At 51.0% G+C, this 24602-nt stretch overlaps 1 protein-coding gene across 1 annotated transcript in view; it reads right to left on the reverse strand.

Annotated features, from left to right (window-relative positions):
* The window catches only part of LOC140379595 (kinase D-interacting substrate of 220 kDa B-like), a 219615-nt gene that overhangs the window by 104600 nt on the left and 90413 nt on the right, over positions 1-24602 (reverse strand). Inside the window, exons 16-17 of the mRNA XM_072464278.1 lie at positions 9027-9355; positions 8492-8632 (exon numbers count right to left, since the gene is read on the reverse strand). Of these exons, the coding sequence (XP_072320379.1) occupies positions 8492-8632; positions 9027-9355 (470 nt within the window). The remainder of the gene's footprint in view (positions 1-8491; positions 8633-9026; positions 9356-24602) is intronic.

Here is a 24602-nt window from a genome sequence, read left to right on the forward strand (position 1 = left end):
TGCAGAGGAAGAGACATCAGTGTGTGCAGAGGAAGTGACATCAATGTGTGCAGAGGAAGTGACATCAGTGCGTGCAGAGGAAGTGACATCAGTGCGTGCAGAGGAAGTGACATCAGTGCGTGCAGAGGAAGTGACATCAGTGTGTGTGCAGAGGAAGTAACATCAGTGTGTGCAGAGGAAGTGACATCAGTGCGTGTGCAGAGGAAGTGACATCAGTGCGTGCAGAGGAAGTGACATCAGTGTGTGTGCAGAGGAAGTGACATCAGTGCGTGCAGAGGAAGTGACATCAGTGTGTGTGCAGAGGAAGTAACATCAGTGTGTGCAGAGGAAGTGACATCAGTGCGTGCAGAGGAAGTGACATCAGTGCGTGCAGAGGAAGAGACATCAGTGTGTGCAGAGGAAGTGACATCAGTGCGTGCAGAGGAAGTGACATCAGTGCGTGCAGAGGAAGTGACATCAGTGTGTGCAGAGGAAGTGACATCAGTGCGTGCAGAGGAAGTGAAATCAGTGCGTGCAGAGGAAGTGACATCAGTGTGTGCAGAGGAAGTGACATCAGTGTGTGTGCAGAGGAAGTGACATCAGTGCGTGCAGAGGAAGTGACATCAGTGTGTGTGCAGAGGAAGTGACATCAGTGCGTGCAGAGGAAGTGACATCAGTGCATGCAGAGGAAGTGACATCAGTGCGTGCAGAGGAAGTGACATCAGTGCGTGCAGAGGAAGTGACATCAGTGCGTGCAGAGGAAGTGACATCAGTGCGTGCAGAGGAAGTAACATCAGTGTGTGCAGAGGAAGTGACATCAGTGCGTGCAGAGGAAGTGACATCAGCGCGTGCAGAGGAAGTGATATCAGTGCGTGCAGAGGAAGTGACATCAGTGTGTGCAGAGGAAGTGACATCAGTGTGTGCAGAGGAAGTGGCATCAGTGTGTGCAGAGGAAGTGACATCAGAGGAAGTGACATCAGTGTGTGCAGAGGAAGTGACATCAGTGCGTGCAGAGGAAGTGACATCAGAGGAAGTGACATCAGTGCGTGCAGAGGAAGTGACATCAGTGCGTGCAGAGGAAGTGACATCAGTGCGTGCAGAGGAAGTGACTTCAGTGCGTGCAGAGGAAGTGACATCAGTGTGTGCAGAGGAAGTGACATCAGTGTGTGCAGAGGAGGTGACATCAGTGCGTGCAGAGGAAGTGACTTCAGTGTGTGTGCAGAGGAAGTAACATCAGTGTGTGCAGAGGAAGTGACATCAGTGCGTGTGCAGAGGAAGTGACATCAGTGCGTGCAGAGGAAGTGACATCAGTGTGTGTGCAGAGGAAGTGACATCAGTGTGTGCAGAGGAAGTGACATCAGTGCGTGCAGAGGAAGTGACATCAGCGCGTGCAGAGGAAGTGATATCAGTGCGTGCAGAGGAAGTGACATCAGTGTGTGCAGAGGAAGTGACATCAGTGTGTGCAGAGGAAGTGACATCAGTGTGTGCCGAGGAAGTGACATCAGAGGAAGTGACATCAGTGTGTGCAGAGGAAGTGACATCAGAGGAAGTGACATCAGAGGAAGTGACATCAGAGCGTGCAGAGGAAGTGACATCAGTGTGTGCAGAGGAAGTGACATCAGTGCGTGCAGAGGAAGAGACATCAGTGTGTGCAGAGGAAGAGACATCCGTGTGTGCAGAGGAAGAGACATCAGTGTGTGCAGAGGAAGTGACATCAATGTGTGCAGAGGAAGTGACATCAGTGCGTGCAGAGGAAGTGACATCAGTGCGTGCAGAGGAAGTGACATCAGTGCGTGCAAAGGAAGTGACATCAGTGTGTGTGCAGAGGAAGTAACATCAGTGTGTGCAGAGGAAGTGACATCAGTGCGTGTGCAGAGGAAGTGACATCAGTGCGTGCAGAGGAAGTGACATCAGTGTGTGTGCAGAGGAAGTGACATCAGTGCGTGCAGAGGAAGTGACATCAGTGTGTGTGCAGAGGAAGTAACATCAGTGTGTGCAGAGGAAGTGACATCAGTGCGTGCAGAGGAAGTGACATCAGTGCGTGCAGAGGAAGAGACATAGGTGTGTGCAGAGGAAGTGACATCAGTGTGTGCAGAGGAAGTGACATCAGTGTGTGCAGAGGAAGTGACATCAGTGCGTGCAGAGGAAGTGACATCAGTGCGTGCAGAGGAAGTGACATCAGTGTGTGCAGAGGAAGTGACATCAGTGTGTGTGCAGAGGAAGTGACATCAGTGCGTGCAGAGGAAGTGACATCAGTGTGTGTGCAGAGGAAGTGACATCAGTGCGTGCAGAGGAAGTGACATCAGTGCATGCAGATGAAGTGACATCAGTGCGTGCAGAGGAAGTGACATCAGTGCGTGCAGAGGAAGTGACATCAGTGCGTGCAGAGGAAGTGACATCAGTGCGTGCAGAGGAAGTAACATCAGTGTGTGCAGAGGAAGTGACATCAGTGCGTGTGGAGGAAGTGACATCAGCGCGTGCAGAGGAAGTGACATCAGTGCGTGCAGAGGAAGTGACATCAGTGTGTGCAGAGGAAGTGACATCAGTGTGTGCAGAGGAAGTGGCATCAGTGTGTGCAGAGGAAGTGACATCAGAGGAAGTGACATCAGTGTGTGCAGAGGAAGTGACATCAGAGGAAGTGACATCAGAGGAAGTGACATCAGTGTGTGCACAGGAAGTGACATCAGTGTGTGAAGAGGAAGTGACATTAGTGTGTGCAGAGGAAGTGACATCAGTGTGTGCAGAGGAAGTGACATCAGTGTGTGCAGAGGAAGTGGCATCAGTGTGTGCAGAGGAAGTGACATCAGAGGAAGTGACATCAGTGTGTGCAGAGGAAGTGACATCAGTGCGTGCAGAGGAAGTGACATCAGAGGAAGTGACATCAGTGCGTGCAGAGGAAGTGACATCAGTGCGTGCAGAGGAAGTGACATCAGTGCGTGCAGAGGAAGTGACATCAGTGCGTGCAGAGGAAGTGACATCAGTGTGTGCAGAGGAAGTGACATCAGTGTGTGCAGAGGAAGTGACATCAGTGCGTGCAGAGGAAGTGACTTCAGTGTGTGTGCAGAGGAAGTAACATCAGTGTGTGCAGAGGAAGTGACATCAGTGCGTGTGCAGAGGAAGTGACATCAGTGCGTGCAGAGGAAGTGACATCAGTGTGTGTGCAGAGGAAGTGACATCAGTGTGTGCAGAGGAAGTGACATCAGTGCGTGCAGAGGAAGTGACATCAGCGCGTGCAGAGGAAGTGATATCAGTGCGTGCAGAGGAAGTGACATCAGTGTGTGCAGAGGAAGTGACATCAGTGTGTGCAGAGGAAGTGACATCAGTGTGTGCCGAGGAAGTGACATCAGAGGAAGTGACATCAGTGTGTGCAGAGGAAGTGACATCAGAGGAAGTGACATCAGAGGAAGTGACATCAGAGCGTGCAGAGGAAGAGACATCAGTGTGTGCAGAGGAAGAGACATCCGTGTGTGCAGAGGAAGAGACATCAGTGTGTGCAGAGGAAGTGACATCAATGTGTGCAGAGGAAGTGACATCAGTGCGTGCAGAGGAAGTGACATCAGTGCGTGCAGAGGAAGTGACATCAGTGCGTGCAGAGGAAGTGACATCAGTGTGTGTGCAGAGGAAGTAACATCAGTGTGTGCAGAGGAAGTGACATCAGTGCGTGTGCAGAGGAAGTGACATCAGTGCGTGCAGAGGAAGTGACATCAGTGTGTGTGCAGAGGAAGTGACATCAGTGCGTGCAGAGGAAGTGACATCAGTGTGTGTGCAGAGGAAGTAACATCAGTGTGTGCAGAGGAAGTGACATCAGTGCGTGCAGAGGAAGTGACATCAGTGCGTGCAGAGGAAGAGACATAGGTGTGTGCAGAGGAAGTGACATCAGTGTGTGCAGAGGAAGTGACATCAGTGTGTGCAGAGGAAGTGACATCAGAGCGTGCAGAGGAAGTGACATCAGTGCGTGCAGAGGAAGTGACATCAGTGTGTGCAGAGGAAGTGACATCAGTGTGTGTGCAGAGGAAGTGACATCAGTGCGTGCAGAGGAAGTGACATCAGTGTGTGTGCAGAGGAAGTGACATCAGTGCGTGCAGAGGAAGTGACATCAGTGCATGCAGATGAAGTGACATCAGTGCGTGCAGAGGAAGTGACATCAGTGCGTGCAGAGGAAGTGACATCAGTGCGTGCAGAGGAAGTGACATCAGTGCGTGCAGAGGAAGTAACATCAGTGTGTGCAGAGGAAGTGACATCAGTGCGTGTGGAGGAAGTGACATCAGCGCGTGCAGAGGAAGTGACATCAGTGCGTGCAGAGGAAGTGACATCAGTGTGTGCAGAGGAAGTGACATCAGTGTGTGCAGAGGAAGTGGCATCAGTGTGTGCAGAGGAAGTGACATCAGAGGAAGTGACATCAGTGTGTGCAGAGGAAGTGACATCAGAGGAAGTGACATCAGAGGAAGTGACATCAGTGTGTGCACAGGAAGTGACATCAGTGTGTGAAGAGGAAGTGACATTAGTGTGTGCAGAGGAAGTGACATCAGTGCGTGCAGAGGAAGTGACATCAGAGGAAGTAACATCAGTGTGTGTGCAGAGGAAGTGACATCAGTGCGTGCAGAGGAAGTGACATCAGTGTGTGCAGAGGAAGTGACATCAGTGCGTGCAGAGGAAGAGACATCAGTGTGTGCAGAGGAAGAGACATCAGTGTGTGCAGAGGAAGAGACATCAGTGTGTGCAGAGGAAGTGACATCAGTGCGTGCAGAGGAAGTGACATCAGTGCGTGCAGAGGAAGTGACATCAGTGCGTGCAGAGGAAGTGACATCAGTGTGTGTGCAGAGGAAGTGACATCAGTGCGTGCAGAGGAAGTGACATCAGTGTGTGTGCAGAGGAAGTGACATCAGTGCGTGCAGAGGAAGTGACATCAGTGTGTGTGCAGAGGAAGTAACATCAGTGTGTGCAGAGGAAGAGACATCAGTGTGTGTGCAGAGGAAGTAACATCAGTGTGTGCAGAGGAAGTGACATCAGTGTGTGTGCAGAGGAAGTGACATCAGTGCGTGCAGAGGAAGAGACATCAGTGTGTGCAGAGGAAGTGACATCAGTGCGTGCAGAGGAAGTGACATCATTGCATGCAGAGGAAGTGACATCAGTGCGTGCAGAGGAAGTGACATCAGTGCGTGCAGAGGAAGTGACATCAGTGCGTGCAGAGGAAGTGACATCAGTGCGTGCAGAGGAAGTAACATCAGTGTGTGCAGAGGAAGTGACATCAGTGCGTGCAGAGGAAGTGACATCAGCGCGTGCAGAGGAAGTGATATCAGTGCGTGCAGAGGAAGTGACATCAGTGTGTGCAGAGGAAGTGACATCAGTGTGTGTGCAGAGGAAGTGACATCAGTGTGTGCAGAGGAAGTGACATCAGAGGAAGTGACATCAGTGTGTGCAGAGGAAGTGACATCAGTGTGTGTGCAGAGGAAGTGACATCAGTGCGTGCAGAGGAAGTGACATCAGTGTGTGTGCAGAGGAAGTGACATCAGTGTGTGCAGAGGAAGTGACATCAGTGTGTGCAGAGGAAGAGACATCAGTGTGTGCAGAGGAAGTGACATCAGTGTGTGCAGAGGAAGTGACATCAGTGCGTGCAGAGGAAGTGACATCAGAGGAAGTGACATCAGTGCGTGCAGAGGAAGTGACATCAGTGCGTGCAGAGGAAGTGACATCAGTGCGTGCAGAGGAAGTGACATCAGTGCGTGCAGAGGAAGTGACATCAGTGTGTGCAGAGGAAGTGACATCAGTGTGTGCAGAGGAAGTGACATCAGTGCGTGCAGAGGAAGTGACTTCAGTGTGTGTGCAGAGGAAGTAACATCAGTGTGTGCAGAGGAAGTGACATCAGTGCGTGTGCAGAGGAAGTGACATCAGTGCGTGCAGAGGAAGTGACATCAGTGTGTGTGCAGAGGAAGTGACATCAGTGCGTGCAGAGGAAGTGACATCAGTGTGTGTGCAGAGGAAGTAACATCAGTGTGTGCAGAGGAAGAGACATCAGTGTGTGTGCAGAGGAAGTAACATCAGTGTGTGCAGAGGAAGTGACATCAGTGTGTGCAAAGGAAGAGACATCAGTGTGTGCAGAGGAAGAGACATCAGTGTGTGCAGAGGAAGTGAAATCAGTGCGTGCAGAGGAAGTGACATCAGTGCGTGTGCAGAGGAAGTGACATCAGTGTGTGCAGAGGAAGTGACATCAGTGCGTGCAGAGGAAGTGACATCAGTGTGTGTGCAGAGGAAGTGACATCAGTGTGTGTGCAGAGGAAATGACATCAGAGGAAGTGACATCAGTGTGTGCACAGGAAGTGACATCAGTGTGTGCAGAGGAAGAGACATCAGTGTGTGCAGAGGAAGTGACATCAGTGCGTGCAGAGGAAGTGACATCAGAGGAAGTAACATCAGTGCGTGCAGAGGAAGTGACATCAGTGCGTGCAGAGGAAGTGACATCAGTGTGTGCAGAGGAAGAGACATCAGTGTGTGCAGAGGAAGTGACATCAGTGCGTGCAGAGGAAGTGACATCAGAGGAAGTAACATCAGTGCGTGCAGAGGAAGTGACATCAGTGTGTGTGCAGAGGAAGTGACATCAGTGCGTGCAGAGGAAGTGACATCAGAGGAAGTAACATCAGTGCGTGCAGAGGAAGTGACATCAGTGCGTGCAGAGGAAGTGACATCAGTGTGTGTGCAGAGGAAGTGACATCAGAGGAAGTAACATCAGTGCGTGCAGAGGAAGTGACATCAGTGCGTGCAGAGGAAGTGACATCAGTGTGTGTGCAGAGGAAGTGACATCAGTGTGTGCAGAGGAAGTGACATCAGTGCGTGCAGAGGAAGTGACATCAGCGCGTGCAGAGGAAGTGATATCAGTGCGTGCAGAGGAAGTGACATCAGTGTGTGCAGAGGAAGTGACATCAGTGTGTGCAGAGGAAGTGACATCAGTGTGTGCCGAGGAAGTGACATCAGAGGAAGTGACATCAGTGTGTGCAGAGGAAGTGACATCAGAGGAAGTGACATCAGAGGAAGTGACATCAGAGCGTGCAGAGGAAGTGACATCAGTGTGTGCAGAGGAAGTGACATCAGTGCGTGCAGAGGAAGAGACATCAGTGTGTGCAGAGGAAGAGACATCCGTGTGTGCAGAGGAAGAGACATCAGTGTGTGCAGAGGAAGTGACATCAGTGCGTGCAGAGGAAGTGACATCAGTGTGTGCAGAGGAAGTGACATCAGTGTGTGCAGAGGAAGAGACATCAGTGTGTGCAGAGGAAGTGACATCAGTGCGTGCAGAGGAAGTGACATCAGAGGAAGTGACATCAGTGTGTGTGCAGAGGAAGTGATATCAGTGCGTGCAGAGGAAGTGACATCAGTGTGTGCAGAGGAAGTGACATCAGTGTGTGTGCAGAGGAAGTGACATCAGTGTGTGCAGAGGAAGTGACATCAGTGTGTGTGCAGAGGAAGTGACATCAGTGTGTGCAGAGGAAGTGACATCAGTGTGTGCAGAGGAAGAGACATCAGTGTGTGCAGAGGAAGTGACATCAGTGTGTGCAGAGGAAGTGACATCAGTGCGTGCAGAGGAAGTGACATCAGAGGAAGTGACATTAGTGCGTGCAGAGGAAGTGACATCAGTGCGTGCAGAGGAAGTGACATCAGTGCGTGCAGAGGAAGTGACATCAGTGCGTGCAGAGGAAGTGACATCAGTGCGTGCAGAGGAAGTGACATCAGTGCGTGCAGAGGAAGTGACATCAGTGCGTGCAGAGGAAGTGACATCAGTGTGTGCAGAGGAAGTGACATCAGTGTGTGCAGAGGAAGAGACATCAGTGTGTGCAGAGGAAGTGACATCAGTGCGTGCAGAGGAAGTGACATCAGAGGAAGTGACATCAGTGCGTGCAGAGGAAGTGACATCAGTGTGTGCAGAGGAAGAGACATCAGTGTGTGCAGAGGAAGTGACATCAGTGCGTGCAGAGAAGAGACATCAGTGTGTGCAGAGGAAGTGACATCAGTGTGTGCAGAGGAAGTGACATCAGTGTGTGCAGAGGAAGTGACATCAGTGTGTGCAGAGGAAGTGACATCAGAGGAAGTGACATCAGTGTGTGCAGAGGAAGTAACATCAGTGCGTGCAGAGGAAGTGACATCAGTGTGTGCAGAGGAAGTGACATCAGTGTGTGCAGAGGAAGTGACATCAGTGTGTGCAGAGGAAGTGACATCAGAGGAAGTGACATCAGTGTGTGCAGAGGAAGTAACATCAGTGCGTGCAGAGGAAGTGACATCAGTGCGTGCAGAGGAAGTGACATCAGTGTGTGCAGAGGAAGTGACATCAGTGCGTGCAGAGGAAGTGACATCAGTGCGTGCAGAGGAAGTGACATCAGTGCGTGCAGAGGAAGTGACATCAGTGTGTGCAGAGGAAGTGACATCAGTGTGTGTGAAGAGGAAGTAACATCAGTGCGTGCAGAGGAAGTGACATCAGTGCGTGCAGAGGAAGTGACATCAGTGTGTGCAGAGGAAGTGACCTCACCGTGTCGAGCATGTGCAGAACCTTGTCCTGTTCACACGAGTCCAAACCATCGATGACGACCACGAGCCGCGTCTGGTGCTGCGTGAAACTGTCGATGGTCCGCGCCATTTTAGCCATAAGTTCCACCTCCGTCTTCAGCACCTGCCAATCAGAACGAGAGCCCGTCAGAGCGTGGGCCAATCAGAACGAGAGCCCGTCAGAGCGTGGGCCAATCAGAACGAGAGCCCGTCAGAGCGTGGGCCAATCAGAACGAGAGCCCGTCAGAGCGTGGGCCAATCAAAACGAGAGCCCGTCAGAGCGTGGGCCAATCAAAACGAGAGCCCGTCAGAGCGTGGGCCAATCAGAACAGGAGCTTGTGCAGCCTGGTGGTGGCGCTGTGACTCAGGCTGTGACTCACCTTCATGAAGCCCTCGCTCTTCAGCTTGTGCAGCCTGGTGGTGGCGCTGTGACTCAGGCTGTGACTCACCTTCATGAAGCCCTCGCTCTTCAGCTTGTGCAGCCTGGTGGTGGCGCTGTGACTCAGGCTGTGACTCACCTTCATGAAGCCCTCGCTCTTCAGCTTGTGCAGCCTGGTGGTGGCGCTGTGGAGCCGGCTGCGTTGCGAGTGGAGCAAGGAGTGGATCATGTTGAACCAGGTTTTGCAGTGGAGCAGCAGCGGAAGAGCCACGACCGACGCCAGGCCCAGGATGACGGCCCGGACCGCCTCGTTGTAGGACTCGGGACCGTCCGGACCGGGACCGGACTTGGACCCGGACTCCGCCCTCAGAAAGGCCAGAAGACCCAGTCCTCCCAGAACACAGAGCAGCACCAGCGAGAAGAGGAGGACGGACGGGATGCAGCAGGAACGCTTCCACTTCCTCTTCCCTAAAACACACCACACAAGACCTGGTTTAGTCCTGGTTTAGTCCTGGTTTAGTCCTGGTTTAGATCTGGTTTAGATCTGGTTTACCCTGGTTTAGTCCTGGTTAGTCCTGGTTAGTCCTGGTTTACCCTGGTTTAGTCCTGGTTAGTCCTGGTTTAGTCCTGGTTAGTCCTGGTTTACCCTGGTTAGTCCTGGTTTACCTTGGTTTAGTCCTGGTTAGTCCTGGTTAGTCCTGGTTAGTCCTGGTTTACCCTGGTTAGTCCTGGTTAGTCCTGGTTAGTCCTGGTTTACCCTGGTTTAGTCCTGGTTAGTCCTAGTTTACCCTGGTTAGTCCTGGTTTACCCTGGTTATTCCTGGTTTACCCTGGCTAGTCCTGGTTAGTCCTGGTTTACCCTGGTTAGTCCTGGTTTACCCTGGTTTAGTCCTGGTTAGTCCTGGTTTACCCTGGTTAGTCCTGGTTTACCCTGGTTAGTCCTGGTTTACCCCAGTTAGTCCTGGTTAGTCCTGGTTTACCCTGGTTAGTCCTGGTTTACCCTGGTTTAGTCCTGGTTAGTCCTGATTTACCCTGGTTGGTCCTGGATAGTCCTGGTTTACCCTGGTTAGTCCTTGTTTACCCTAGTTATTCCTGGTTTACCCTGGCTAGTCCTGGTTAGTCCTGGTTTACCCTGGTTAGTCCTGGTTTACCCTGGTTAGTTCTGGTTAGTCCTGATTTACCCTGGTTTAGTCCTGGTTAGTCCTCGTTTACCCTGGTTAGTCCTGGTTAGTCCTGGTTTACCCTGGTACTCCTGGTGTACCCCGGTTAGTCCTGGTTAGTCCTGGTTTACCCTGGTTAGTCCTGGTTTACCCTGGGTTAGTCCTGGTTTAGTCCTGGTTAGTCCTGGTTTACCCTGGTTTAGTCCTGGTTAGTCCTGCTTTACCCTGGTTAGTCCTGGTTTATCCTGGTTTAGTCCTGGTTAGTCCTTGTTTACCCTGGTTAGTCCTGGTTTACCCTGGTTAGTCCTGGTTTACCCTGGTTAGTCCTGGTTTACCCTGGTTTACCCTGGTTAGTCCTGGTTTACCCTGGTTTAGTCCGGGGTAGTCCTGGTTAGTCCTGGTTAGTCCTGGTTTACCCTGGTTTAGTCCTGGTTAGTCCTGTTTTACCCTGGTTTAGTCCTGGTTTACCCTGGTTGGTCCTGGTTAGTCCTGGTTTACCCTGGTTAGTCCTGGTTTACCCTGGTTGGTCCTGGTTAGTCCTGGTTTACCCTGGTTAGTCCTGGTTTACCCTGGTTAGTCCTGGTTTACCCTGGTTAGTCCTGGTGTACCCTGGTTAGTCCTGGTTAGTCCTGGTTAGTCCTGGTTTAGTCCTGGTTAGTCCTGTTTTACCCTGGTTAGTCCTGGTTTAATCCTGGTTTACCCTGGTTGGTCCTGGTTAGTCCTGGTTAGTCCTGGTTTACCCTGGTTAGTCCTGGTTAGTCCTGGTTAGTCCTGGTTTACCCTGGTTAGTCCTGGTTAGTCCTGGTTTACCCTGGTTGGTCCTGGTTAGTCCTGGTTAGTCCTGGTTAGTCCTGGTTAGTCCTGGTTTACCCTGGTTTACCCTGGTTAGTCCTGGTTAGTCCTGGTTAGTCCTGGTTGGTCCTGGTTGGTCCTGGTTAGTCCTGGTTTACCCTGGTTAGTCCTGGTTTACCCTGGTTGGTCCTGCTTAGTCCTGGTTAGTCCTGGTTTACCCTGGTTAGTCCTGGTTTACCCTGGTTAGTCCTGGTTAGTCCTGGTTTACCCTGGTTAGTCCTGGTTTACCCTGGTTAGTCCTGGTTAGTCCTGGTTAGTCCTGGTTTACCCTGGTTAGTCCTGGTTAGTCCTGGTTTACCCTGGTTAGTCCTGGTTTACCCTGGTTGGTCCTGGTTTACCCTGGTTAGTCCTGGTTTACCCTGGTTGGTCCTGGTTTACCCTGGTTAGTCCTGGTTTACCCTGGTTGGTCCTGGTTAGTCCTGGTTAGTCCTGGTTTACCCTGGTTAGTCCTGGTTAGTCCTGGTTAGTCCTGGTTTACCCTGGTTAGTCCTGGTTAGTCCTGGTTTACCCTGGTTAGTCCTGGTTTACCTTGGTTAGTCCTGGTTAGTCCTGGTTAGTCCTGGTGAGTCCTGGTTTACCCTGGTTAGTCCTGGTTAGTCCTGGTGAGTCCTGGTTTACCCTGGTGAGTCCTGGTTAGTCCTGGTTTACCCTGGTTTGTCCTGGTTTAGTCCTGGTTAGTCCTGCTTTAGACCTGGTTTAGTCCTTGTTAGTCCTGGTTTAGTCCTGGTTTGGACCTGGTTTAGTCCTGGTTTAGACCTGGTTTTAGTCCTGATTTAGTCCTGGTTTAGACCTGGTTTAGTCCTGGTTTAGTCCTTGTTAGACCTGGTTAGTCCTGGTTTAGTCCTGGTTAGTCCTGGCTAGTCCTGGTTAGTCCTGGTTTAGTCCTGGTTAGTCCTGGTTTACCCTGTTTTAGTCCTGGTTTACCCTGGTTTAGTCCTGATTTACCCTGGTTAGTCTTGGTTAGTCCTGGTTTACCCTGGTTAGTCCTGGTTTACCCCAGTTAGTCCTGGTTAGTCCTGGTTTACCCTGGTTAGTCCTGGTTTACCCTGGTTTCGTCCTGGATAGTCCTGGTTTACCCTGGTTAGTCCTGGTTTACCCTGGTTTAGTCCTGTTTAGTCCTGGTTTACCCTGGTTTAGTCCTGGTTAGTCCTGGTTTAGTCCTGGTTAGTCCTGGTTTGTCCTGGTTAGTCCTGGTTTACCCTGCTTTAGTCTTGGTTAGTCCTGGTTAGTCCTTGTTTACCCTGGTTAGTCCTGGTCTACCCTAGTTTAGTCCTGGTTAGTTCTGGTTTACCCTGGTTTAGTCCTGGTTAGTCCTGGTTTACCCTGGTTTAGTTCTGGTTTACCCTGGTTTAGTCCTGGTTAGTCCTGGTTTACCCTGGTTTAGTCCTGGTTTACCCTGGTTTAGTCTTGGTTAGTCCTGGTTTACCCTGGTTAGTCCTGGTTTACCCTGGTTTAGTCCTGGTTAGTCCTGGTTTACCCTGGTTTAGTCCTGGTAGTCCTGGTTAGTCCTGGTTTACCCTGTTTTAGTCCTGGTTTACCCTGGTTTAGTCCTGATTTACCCTGGTTAGTCCTGGTTAGTCCTGGTTTACCCTGGTTAGTCCTGATTTACCCTGGTTTAGTCCTGGTTAGTCCTCGTTTACCCTGGTTAGTCCTGGTTAGTCCTGGTTTACCCTAGTACTCCTGGTGTACACCGGTTAGTCCTGGTTAGTCCTGGTTTACCCTGGTTAGTCCTGGTTTACCCTGGTTTAGTCCTGGTTAGTCCTGCTTTACCCTGGTTAGTCCTGGTTTATCCTGGTTTAGTCCTGGTTAGTCCTTGTTTACCCTGGGTTAGTCCTGGTTTAGTCCTGGTTAGTCCTGGTTTACCCTGGTTTAGTCCTGGTTAGTCCTGCTTTACCCTGGTTAGTCCTGGTTTATCCTGGTTTAGTCCTGGTTAGTCCTTGTTTACCCTGGTTAGTCCTGGTTTACCCTGGTTAGTCCTGGTTTACCCTGGTTGGTCCTGATTAGTCCTGGTTTACCCTGGTTAGTCCTGGTTAGTCCTGGTTTACCCTGGTTGGTCCTGGTTAGTCCTGGTTTACCCTGGTTGGTCCTGGTTTACCCTGGTTAGTCCTGGTTTACCCTGGTTAGTCCTGGTTTACCCTGGTTTAGTCCGGGTTAGTCCTGGTTAGTCCTGGTTTAGTCCTGGTGTAGTCCTGGTTAGTCCTGGTTTACCCTGGTTTAGTCCTGGTTAGTCCTGGTTTACCCTGGTTAGTCCTGGTTAGTCCTGGTTTACCCTGGTTTAGTCCGGGTTAGTCCTGGTTAGTCCTGGTTAGTCCTGGTTTACCCTGTTTTAGTCCTGGTTTACCCTGGTTTAGTCCTGATTTACCCTGGTTAGTCTTGGTTAGTCCTGGTTTACCCTGGTTAGTCCTGGTTTACCCCAGTTAGTCCTGGTTAGTCCTGGTTTACCCTGGTTAGTCCTGGTTTACCCTGGTTTCGTCCTGGATAGTCCTGGTTTACCCTGGTTAGTCCTGGTTTACCCTGGTTTAGTCCTGTTTAGTCCTGGTTTACCCTGGTTTAGTCCTGGTTAGTCCTGGTTTAGTCCTGGTTAGTCCTGGTTTGTCCTGGTTAGTCCTGGTTTACCCTGCTTTAGTCTTGGTTAGTCCTGGTTAGTCCTTGTTTACCCTGGTTAGTCCTGGTCTACCCTAGTTTAGTCCTGGTTAGTTCTGGTTTACCCTGGTTTAGTCCTGGTTAGTCCTGGTTTACCCTGGTTTAGTTCTGGTTTACCCTGGTTTAGTCCTGGTTAGTCCTGGTTTACCCTGGTTTAGTCCTGGTTTACCCTGGTTTAGTCTTGGTTAGTCCTGGTTTACCCTGGTTAGTCCTGGTTTACCCTGGTTTAGTCCTGGTTAGTCCTGGTTTACCCTGGTTTAGTCCTGGTAGTCCTGGTTAGTCCTGGTTTACCCTGTTTTAGTCCTGGTTTACCCTGGTTTAGTCCTGATTTACCCTGGTTAGTCCTGGTTAGTCCTGGTTTACCCTGGTTAGTCCTGATTTACCCTGGTTTAGTCCTGGTTAGTCCTCGTTTACCCTGGTTAGTCCTGGTTAGTCCTGGTTTACCCTAGTACTCCTGGTGTACACCGGTTAGTCCTGGTTAGTCCTGGTTTACCCTGGTTAGTCCTGGTTTACCCTGGTTTAGTCCTGGTTAGTCCTGCTTTACCCTGGTTAGTCCTGGTTTATCCTGGTTTAGTCCTGGTTAGTCCTTGTTTACCCTGGGTTAGTCCTGGTTTAGTCCTGGTTAGTCCTGGTTTACCCTGGTTTAGTCCTGGTTAGTCCTGCTTTACCCTGGTTAGTCCTGGTTTATCCTGGTTTAGTCCTGGTTAGTCCTTGTTTACCCTGGTTAGTCCTGGTTTACCCTGGTTAGTCCTGGTTTACCCTGGTTGGTCCTGATTAGTCCTGGTTTACCCTGGTTAGTCCTGGTTTACCCTGGTTAGTCCTGGTTAGTCCTGGTTTACCCTGGTTGGTCCTGGTTTACCCTGGTTAGTCCTGGTTTACCCTGGTTAGTCCTGGTTTACCCTGGTTTAGTCCGGGTTAGTCCTGGTTAGTCCTGGTTTAGTCCTGGTGTAGTCCTGGTTAGTCCTGGTTTACCCTGGTTTAGTCCTGGTTAGTCCTGGTTTACCCTGGTTAGTCCTGGTTAGTCCTGGTTTACCCTGGTTTAGTCCGGGTTAGTCCTGGTTAGTCCTGGTTAGTCCTGGTTTACCCTGGTTGGTCCTGGTTAGTCCTGGTTTACCCTGGTTAGTCCTGGTTTACCCTGGTTAGTCCTGGTGTACCCTGGTTAGTCCTGGTTTAGTCCTGGTGTAGTCCTGGTTAGTCCTGGTTTACCCTGGTTTAGTCCTGGTTAGTCCTGGTTTACCCTGGTTAGTCCTGGTTAGTCCTGGTTTACCCTGGTTTAGTCCGGGTTAGTCCTGGTTAGTCCTGGTTAGTCCTGGTTTACCCTGGTTGGTCCTGGTTGGTCCTGGTTTACCCTGGTTAGTCCTGGTTAGTCCTGGTTTACCCTGGTTTAGTCCGGGTTAGTCCTGGTTAGTCCTGGTTTACCCTGGTTGGTCCTGGTTGGTCCTGGTTAGTCCTGGTTTACCCTGGTTAGTCCTGGTTAGTCCTGGTTAGTCCTGGTTTACCCTGGTTAGTCCTGGTTAGTCCTGGTTTACCCTGGTTAGTCCTGGTTAGTCCTGGTTAGTCCTGGTTTACCCTGGTTGGTCCTGGTTGGTCCTGGTTAGTCCTGGTTAGTCCTGGTTAGACCTGGTTTACCCTGGTTAGTCCTGGTGTACCCTGGTTAGTCCTGGTTAGTCCTGGTTTACCCTGGTTAGTCCTGGTTTACCCTGGTTAGTCCTGGTTAGTCCTGGTTTACCCTGGTTGGTCCTGGTTGGTCCTGGTTAGTCCTGGTTTACCCTGGTTAGTCCTGGTTTACCCTGGTTGGTCCTGGTTAGTCCTGGTTTACCCTGGTTAGTCCTGGTTTACCCTGGTTAGTCCTGGTGTACCCTGGTTAGTCCTGGTTTAGTCCGGGTTAGTCCTGGTTAGTCCTGGTTTACCCTGGTTTAGTCCTGGTTAGTCCTGGTTTACCCTGGTTAGTCCTGGTTAGTCCTGGTTTACCCTGGTTTAGTCCGGGTTAGTCCTGGTGTAGTCCTGGTTAGTCCTGTTTTACCCTGGTTAGTCCTGGTTTAATCCTGGTTTACCCTGGTTGGTCCTGGTTAGTCCTGGTTAGTCCTGGTTTACCCTGGTTGGTCCTGGTTGGTCCTGGTTAGTCCTGGTTTACCCTGGTTAGTCCTGGTTTACCCTGGTTGGTCCTGGTTAGTCCTGGTTTACCCTGGTTAGTCCTGGTTAGTCCTGGTTTACCCTGGTTAGTCCTGGTTTACCCTGGTTAGTCCTGGTTAGTCCTGGTTTGTCCTGGTTTACCCTGGTTAGTCCTGGTTAGGTTTACCCTGGTTAGTCCTGGTTAGTCCTGGTTAGTCCTGGTTTACCCTGGTTAGTCCTGGTTAGTCCTGGTTTACCCTGGTTGGTCCTGGTTGGTCCTGGTTAGTCCTGGTTAGTCCTGGTTTACCCTGGTTAGTCCTGGTTAGTCCTGGTTTACCCTGGTTAGTCCTGGTTAGTCCTGGTTAGTCCTGGTTTACCCTGGTTGGTCCTGGTTGGTCCTGGTTAGTCCTGGTTAGTCCTGGTTAGACCTGGTTTACCCTGGTTAGTCCTGGTGTACCCTGGTTAGTCCTGGTTAGTCCTGGTTTACCCTGGTTAGTCCTGGTTTACCCTGGTTAGTCCTGGTTAGTCCTGGTTTACCCTGGTTGGTCCTGGTTAGTCCTGGTTTACCCTGGTTAGTCCTGGTTTACCCTGGTTAGTCCTGGTTAGTCCTGGTTTACCCTAGTTGGTCCTGGTTGGTCCTGGTTAGTCCTGGTTTACCCTGGTTAGTCCTGGTTTACCCTGGTTGGTCCTGGTTAGTCCTGGTTTACCCTGGTTAGTCCTGGTTTACCCTGGTTAGTCCTGGTTAGTCCTGGTTTACCCTGGTTAGTCCTGGTTTACCCTGGTTAGTCCTGGTTAGTCCTGGTTTACCCTGGTTGGTCCTGGTTGGTCCTGGTTAGTCCTGGTTTACCCTGGTTAGTCCTGGTTTACCCTGGTTGGTCCTGGTTAGTCCTGGTTTACCCTGGTTAGTCCTGGTTTACCCTGGTTAGTCCTGGTGTACCCTGGTTAGTCCTGGTTAGTCCTGGTAAAATCCTGGTTTACCCTGGTTGGTCCTGGTTAGTCCTGGTTAGTCCTGGTTTACCCTGGTTGGTCCTGGTTGGTCCTGGTTAGTCCTGGTTTACCCTGGTTAGTCCTGGTTTACCCTGGTTGGTCCTGGTTAGTCCTGGTTTACCCTGGTTAGTCCTGGTTAGTCCTGGTTTACCCTGGTTAGTCCTGGTTTACCCTGGTTAGTCCTGGTTAGTCCTGGTTTGTCCTGGTTTACCCTGGTTAGTCCTGGTTAGGTTTACCCTGGTTAGTCCTGGTTAGTCCTGGTTAGTCCTGGTTTACCCTGGTTAGTCCTGGTTAGTCCTGGTTTACCCTGGTTGGTCCTGGTTGGTCCTGGTTAGTCCTGGTTAGTCCTGGTTTACCCTGGTTAGTCCTGGTTAGTCCTGGTTTACCCTGGTTAGTCCTGGTTAGTCCTGGTTAGTCCTGGTTTACCCTGGTTGGTCCTGGTTGGTCCTGGTTAGTCCTGGTTAGTCCTGGTTAGACCTGGTTTACCCTGGTTAGTCCTGGTGTACCCTGGTTAGTCCTGGTTAGTCCTGGTTTACCCTGGTTAGTCCTGGTTTACCCTGGTTAGTCCTGGTTAGTCCTGGTTTACCCTGGTTGGTCCTGGTTGGTCCTGGTTAGTCCTGGTTTACCCTGGTTAGTCCTGGTTTACCCTGGTTGGTCCTGGTTAGTCCTGGTTTACCCTGGTTAATCCTGTTTTACCCTGGTTAGTCCTGGTGTACCCTGGTTAGTCCTGGTTAGTCCTGGTGTAGTCCTGGTTAGTCCTGTTTTACCCTGGTTAGTCCTGGTTTAATCCTGGTTTACCCTGGTTGGTACTGGTTGGTCCTGGTTAGTCCTGGTTAGTCCTGGTTTACCCTGGTTGGTCCTGGTTGGTCCTGGTTAGTCCTGGTTTACCCTGGTTAGTCCTGGTTTACCCTGGTTGGTCCTGGTTAGTCCTGGTTTACCCTGGTTAGTCCTGGTTTACCCTGGTTAGTCCTGGTTAGTCCTGGTTTGTCCTGGTTTACCCTGGTTAGTCCTGGTTAGGTTTACCCTGGTTAGTCCTGGTTAGTCCTGGTTAGTCCTGGTTTACCCTGGTTAGTCCTGGTTAGTCCTGGTTTACCCTGGTTGGTCCTGGTTGGTCCTGGTTAGTCCTGGTTAGTCCTGGTTTACCCTGGTTAGTCCTGGTTAGTCCTGGTTTACCCTGGTTAGTCCTGGTTAGTCCTGGTTAGTCCTGGTTTACCCTGGTTGGTCCTGGTTGGTCCTGGTTAGTCCTGGTTAGTCCTGGTTAGACCTGGTTTACCCTGGTTAGTCCTGGTGTACCCTGGTTAGTCCTGGTTAGTCCTGGTTTACCCTGGTTAGTCCTGGTTTACCCTGGTTAGTCCTGGTTAGTCCTGGTTTACCCTGGTTGGTCCTGGTTGGTCCTGGTTAGTCCTGGTTTACCCTGGTTAGTCCTGGTTTACCCTGGTTGGTCCTGGTTAGTCCTGGTTTACCCTGGTTAATCCTGTTTTACCCTGGTTAGTCCTGGTGTACCCTGGTTAGTCCTGGTTAGTCCTGGTGTAGTCCTGGTTAGTCCTGTTTTACCCTGGTTAGTCCTGGTTTAATCCTGGTTTACCCTGGTTGGTACTGGTTGGTCCTGGTTAGTCCTGGTTTACCCTGGTTAGTCCTGGTTTACCCTGGTTGGTCCTGGTTAGTCCTGGTTTACCCTGGTTAGTCCTGGTTTACCCTGGTTAGTCCTGGTTAGTCCTGGTTTACCCTGGTTAGTCCTGGTTTACCCTGGGTTAGTCCTGGTTTAGTCCTGGTTAGTCCTGGTTTACCCTGGTTTAGTCCTGGTTAGTCCTGCTTTACCCTGGTTAGTCCTGGTTTATCCTGGTTTAGTCCTGCTTAGTCCTTGTTTACCCTGGTTAGTCCTGGTTAGTCCTGGTTTACCCTGGTTAGTCCTGGTTAGTCCTGGTTTACCCTGGTTAGTCCTGGTTTACCCTGGTTGGTCCTGGTTAGTCCTGGTTTACCCTGGTTAGTCCTGGTTTACCCTGGTTAGTCCTGGTGTACCCTGGTTAGTCCTGGTTAGTCCTGGTTTAGTCCTGGTTAGTCCTGTTTTACCCTGGTTAGTCCTGTTTTACCCTGGTTAGTCCTGGTTTAATCCTGGTTTACCCTGGTTGGTCCTGGTTTACCCTGGTTGGTCCTGGTTAGTCCTGGTTAGTCCTGGTTGGTCCTGGTTAGTCCTGGTTTACCCTGGTTAGTCCTGGTTTACCCTGGTTAGTCCTGGTGTACCCTGGTTAGTCCTGGTTTAGTCCGGGTTAGTCCTGGTTAGTCCTGGTTTACCCTGGTTTAGTCCTGGTTAGTCCTGGTTTACCCTGGTTAGTCCTGGTTAGTCCTGGTTTACCCTGGTTTAGTCCGGGTTAGTCCTGGTGTAGTCCTGGTTAGTCCTGTTTTACCCTTGTTAGTCCTGGTTTAATCCTGGTTTACCCTGGTTGGTCCTGGTTAGTCCTGGTTAGTCCTGGTTTACCCTGGTTGGTCCTGGTTGGTCCTGGTTAGTCCTGGTTTACCCTGGTTAGTCCTGGTTTACCCTGGTTGGTCCTGGTTAGTCCTGGTTTACCCTGGTTAGTCCTGGTTAGTCCTGGTTTACCCTGGTTAGTCCTGGTTTACCCTGGTTAGTCCTGGTTAGTCCTGGTTTGTCCTGGTTTACCCTGGTTAGTCCTGGTTAGGTTTACCCTGGTTAGTCCTGGTTAGTCCTGGTTAGTCCTGGTTTACCCTGGTTAGTCCTGGTTAGTCCTGGTTTACCCTGGTTGGTCCTGGTTGGTCCTGGTTAGTCCTGGTTAGTCCTGGTTTACCCTGGTTAGTCCTGGTTAGTCCTGGTTTACCCTGGTTAGTCCTGGTTAGTCCTGGTTAGTCCTGGTTTACCCTGGTTGGTCCTGGTTGGTCCTGGTTAGTCCTGGTTAGTCCTGGTTAGACCTGGTTTACCCTGGTTAGTCCTGGTGTACCCTGGTTAGTCCTGGTTAGTCCTGGTTTACCCTGGTTAGTCCTGGTTTACCCTGGTTAGTCCTGGTTAGTCCTGGTTTACCCTGGTTGGTCCTGGTTAGTCCTGGTTTACCCTGGTTAGTCCTGGTTTACCCTGGTTAGTCCTGGTTAGTCCTGGTTTACCCTAGTTGGTCCTGGTTGGTCCTGGTTAGTCCTGGTTTACCCTGGTTAGTCCTGGTTTACCCTGGTTGGTCCTGGTTAGTCCTGGTTTACCCTGGTTAGTCCTGGTTTACCCTGGTTAGTCCTGGTTAGTCCTGGTTTACCCTGGTTAGTCCTGGTTTACCCTGGTTAGTCCTGGTTAGTCCTGGTTTACCCTGGTTGGTCCTGGTTGGTCCTGGTTAGTCCTGGTTTACCCTGGTTAGTCCTGGTTTACCCTGGTTGGTCCTGGTTAGTCCTGGTTTACCCTGGTTAGTCCTGGTTTACCCTGGTTAGTCCTGGTGTACCCTGGTTAGTCCTGGTTAGTCCTGGTAAAATCCTGGTTTACCCTGGTTGGTCCTGGTTAGTCCTGGTTAGTCCTGGTTTACCCTGGTTGGTCCTGGTTGGTCCTGGTTAGTCCTGGTTTACCCTGGTTAGTCCTGGTTTACCCTGGTTGGTCCTGGTTAGTCCTGGTTTACCCTGGTTAGTCCTGGTTAGTCCTGGTTTACCCTGGTTAGTCCTGGTTTACCCTGGTTAGTCCTGGTTAGTCCTGGTTTGTCCTGGTTTACCCTGGTTAGTCCTGGTTAGGTTTACCCTGGTTAGTCCTGGTTAGTCCTGGTTAGTCCTGGTTTACCCTGGTTAGTCCTGGTTAGTCCTGGTTTACCCTGGTTGGTCCTGGTTGGTCCTGGTTAGTCCTGGTTAGTCCTGGTTTACCCTGGTTAGTCCTGGTTAGTCCTGGTTTACCCTGGTTAGTCCTGGTTAGTCCTGGTTAGTCCTGGTTTACCCTGGTTGGTCCTGGTTGGTCCTGGTTAGTCCTGGTTAGTCCTGATTAGACCTGGTTTACCCTGGTTAGTCCTGGTGTACCCTGGTTAGTCCTGGTTAGTCCTGGTTTACCCTGGTTAGTCCTGGTTTACCCTGGTTAGTCCTGGTTAGTCCTGGTTTACCCTGGTTGGTCCTGGTTGGTCCTGGTTAGTCCTGGTTTACCCTGGTTAGTCCTGGTTTACCCTGGTTGGTCCTGGTTAGTCCTGGTTTACCCTGGTTAATCCTGTTTTACCCTGGTTAGTCCTGGTGTACCCTGGTTAGTCCTGGTTAGTCCTGGTGTAGTCCTGGTTAGTCCTGTTTTACCCTGGTTAGTCCTGGTTTAATCCTGGTTTACCCTGGTTGGTACTGGTTGGTCCTGGTTAGTCCTGGTTAGTCCTGGTTTACCCTGGTTGGTCCTGGTTGGTCCTGGTTAGTCCTGGTTTACCCTGGTTAGTCCTGGTTTACCCTGGTTGGTCCTGGTTAGTCCTGGTTTACCCTGGTTAGTCCTGGTTTACCCTGGTTAGTCCTGGTTAGTCCTGGTTTGTCCTGGTTTACCCTGGTTAGTCCTGGTTAGGTTTACCCTGGTTAGTCCTGGTTAGTCCTGGTTAGTCCTGGTTTACCCTGGTTAGTCCTGGTTAGTCCTGGTTTACCCTGGTTGGTCCTGGTTGGTCCTGGTTAGTCCTGGTTAGTCCTGGTTTACCCTGGTTAGTCCTGGTTAGTCCTGGTTTACCCTGGTTAGTCCTGGTTAGTCCTGGTTAGTCCTGGTTTACCCTGGTTGGTCCTGGTTGGTCCTGGTTAGTCCTGGTTAGTCCTGGTTAGACCTGGTTTACCCTGGTTAGTCCTGGTGTACCCTGGTTAGTCCTGGTTAGTCCTGGTTTACCCTGGTTAGTCCTGGTTTACCCTGGTTAGTCCTGGTTAGTCCTGGTTTACCCTGGTTGGTCCTGGTTGGTCCTGGTTAGTCCTGGTTTACCCTGGTTAGTCCTGGTTTACCCTGGTTGGTCCTGGTTAGTCCTGGTTTACCCTGGTTAATCCTGTTTTACCCTGGTTAGTCCTGGTGTACCCTGGTTAGTCCTGGTTAGTCCTGGTGTAGTCCTGGTTAGTCCTGTTTTACCCTGGTTAGTCCTGGTTTAATCCTGGTTTACCCTGGTTGGTACTGGTTGGTCCTGGTTAGTCCTGGTTTACCCTGGTTAGTCCTGGTTTACCCTGGTTGGTCCTGGTTAGTCCTGGTTTACCCTGGTTAGTCCTGGTTTACCCTGGTTAGTCCTGGTTAGTCCTGGTTTACCCTGGTTAGTCCTGGTTTACCCTGGGTTAGTCCTGGTTTAGTCCTGGTTAGTCCTGGTTTACCCTGGTTTAGTCCTGGTTAGTCCTGCTTTACCCTGGTTAGTCCTGGTTTATCCTGGTTTAGTCCTGCTTAGTCCTTGTTTACCCTGGTTAGTCCTGGTTAGTCCTGGTTTACCCTGGTTAGTCCTGGTTTACCCTGGTTGGTCCTGGTTAGTCCTGGTTTACCCTGGTTAGTCCTGGTTTACCCTGGTTAGTCCTGGTGTACCCTGGTTAGTCCTGGTTAGTCCTGGTTTAGTCCTGGTTAGTCCTGTTTTACCCTGGTTAGTCCTGTTTTACCCTGGTTAGTCCTGGTTTAATCCTGGTTTACCCTGGTTGGTCCTGGTTTACCCTGGTTGGTCCTGGTTAGTCCTGGTTAGTCCTGGTTTACCCTGGTTAGTCCTGGTTAGTCCTGGTTTACCCTGGTTGGTCCTGGTTAGTCCTGGTTTACCCTGGTTAGTCCTGGTTTACCCTGGTTAGTCCTGGTTAGTCCTGGTTAGTCCTGGTTTACCCTGGTTTACCCTGGTTAGTCCTGGTTAGTCCTGGTTGGTCCTGGTTAGTCCTGGTTTACCCTGGTTTAGTCCGGGTTAGTCCTGGTTAGTCCTGGTTAGTCCTGGTTTACCCTGGTTGGTCCTGGTTGGTCCTGGTTTACCCTGGTTAGTCCTGGTTAGTCCTGGTTTACCCTGGTTTAGTCCGGGTTAGTCCTGGTTAGTCCTGGTTAGTCCTGGTTTACCCTGGTTGGTCCTGGTTGGTCCTGGTTAGTCCTGGTTTACCCTGGTTAGTCCTGGTTAGTCCTGGTTAGTCCTGGTTAGTCCTGGTTTACCCTGGTTAGTCCTGGTTAGTCCTGGTTTACCCTGGTTAGTCCTGGTTAGTCCTGGTTAGTCCTGGTTTACCCTGGTTGGTCCTGGTTGGTCCTGGTTAGTCCTGGTTAGTCCTGGTTAGACCTGGTTTACCCTGGTTAGTCCTGGTGTACCCTGGTTAGTCCTGGTTAGTCCTGGTTTACCCTGGTTAGTCCTGGTTTACCCTGGTTAGTCCTGGTTAGTCCTGGTTTACCCTGGTTGGTCCTGGTTGGTCCTGGTTAGTCCTGGTTTACCCTGGTTAGTCCTGGTTTACCCTGGTTGGTCCTGGTTAGTCCTGGTTTACCCTGGTTAGTCCTGGTTTACCCTGGTTAGTCCTGGTGTACCCTGGTTAGTCCTGGTTTAGTCCGGGTTAGTCCTGGTTAGTCCTGGTTTACCCTGGTTTAGTCCTGGTTAGTCCTGGTTTACCCTGGTTAGTCCTGGTTAGTCCTGGTTTACCCTGGTTTAGTCCGGGTTAGTCCTGGTGTAGTCCTGGTTAGTCCTGTTTTACCCTGGTTAGTCCTGGTTTAATCCTGGTTTACCCTGGTTGGTCCTGGTTAGTCCTGGTTAGTCCTGGTTTACCCTGGTTGGTCCTGGTTGGTCCTGGTTAGTCCTGGTTTACCCTGGTTAGTCCTGGTTTACCCTGGTTGGTCCTGGTTAGTCCTGGTTTACCCTGGTTAGTCCTGGTTAGTCCTGGTTTACCCTGGTTAGTCCTGGTTTACCCTGGTTAGTCCTGGTTAGTCCTGGTTTGTCCTGGTTTACCCTGGTTAGTCCTGGTTAGGTTTACCCTGGTTAGTCCTGGTTAGTCCTGGTTAGTCCTGGTTTACCCTGGTTAGTCCTGGTTAGTCCTGGTTTACCCTGGTTGGTCCTGGTTGGTCCTGGTTAGTCCTGGTTAGTCCTGGTTTACCCTGGTTAGTCCTGGTTAGTCCTGGTTTACCCTGGTTAGTCCTGGTTAGTCCTGGTTAGTCCTGGTTTACCCTGGTTGGTCCTGGTTGGTCCTGGTTAGTCCTGGTTAGTCCTGGTTAGACCTGGTTTACCCTGGTTAGTCCTGGTGTACCCTGGTTAGTCCTGGTTAGTCCTGGTTTACCCTGGTTAGTCCTGGTTTACCCTGGTTAGTCCTGGTTAGTCCTGGTTTACCCTGGTTGGTCCTGGTTAGTCCTGGTTTACCCTGGTTAGTCCTGGTTTACCCTGGTTAGTCCTGGTTAGTCCTGGTTTACCCTAGTTGGTCCTGGTTGGTCCTGGTTAGTCCTGGTTTACCCTGGTTAGTCCTGGTTTACCCTGGTTGGTCCTGGTTAGTCCTGGTTTACCCTGGTTAGTCCTGGTTTACCCTGGTTAGTCCTGGTTAGTCCTGGTTTACCCTGGTTAGTCCTGGTTTACCCTGGTTAGTCCTGGTTAGTCCTGGTTTACCCTGGTTGGTCCTGGTTGGTCCTGGTTAGTCCTGGTTTACCCTGGTTAGTCCTGGTTTACCCTGGTTGGTCCTGGTTAGTCCTGGTTTACCCTGGTTAGTCCTGGTTTACCCTGGTTAGTCCTGGTGTACCCTGGTTAGTCCTGGTTAGTCCTGGTAAAATCCTGGTTTACCCTGGTTGGTCCTGGTTAGTCCTGGTTAGTCCTGGTTTACCCTGGTTGGTCCTGGTTGGTCCTGGTTAGTCCTGGTTTACCCTGGTTAGTCCTGGTTTACCCTGGTTGGTCCTGGTTAGTCCTGGTTTACCCTGGTTAGTCCTGGTTAGTCCTGGTTTACCCTGGTTAGTCCTGGTTTACCCTGGTTAGTCCTGGTTAGTCCTGGTTTGTCCTGGTTTACCCTGGTTAGTCCTGGTTAGGTTTACCCTGGTTAGTCCTGGTTAGTCCTGGTTAGTCCTGGTTTACCCTGGTTAGTCCTGGTTAGTCC

Source organism: Eucyclogobius newberryi, unplaced genomic scaffold, assembly GCF_026437365.1.
Source record: "Eucyclogobius newberryi isolate DKJ021-1_F unplaced genomic scaffold, fEucNew1.0.hap1 SCAF_43, whole genome shotgun sequence".
NCBI classification, from domain to species: domain Eukaryota; kingdom Metazoa; phylum Chordata; class Actinopteri; order Gobiiformes; family Gobiidae; genus Eucyclogobius; species Eucyclogobius newberryi.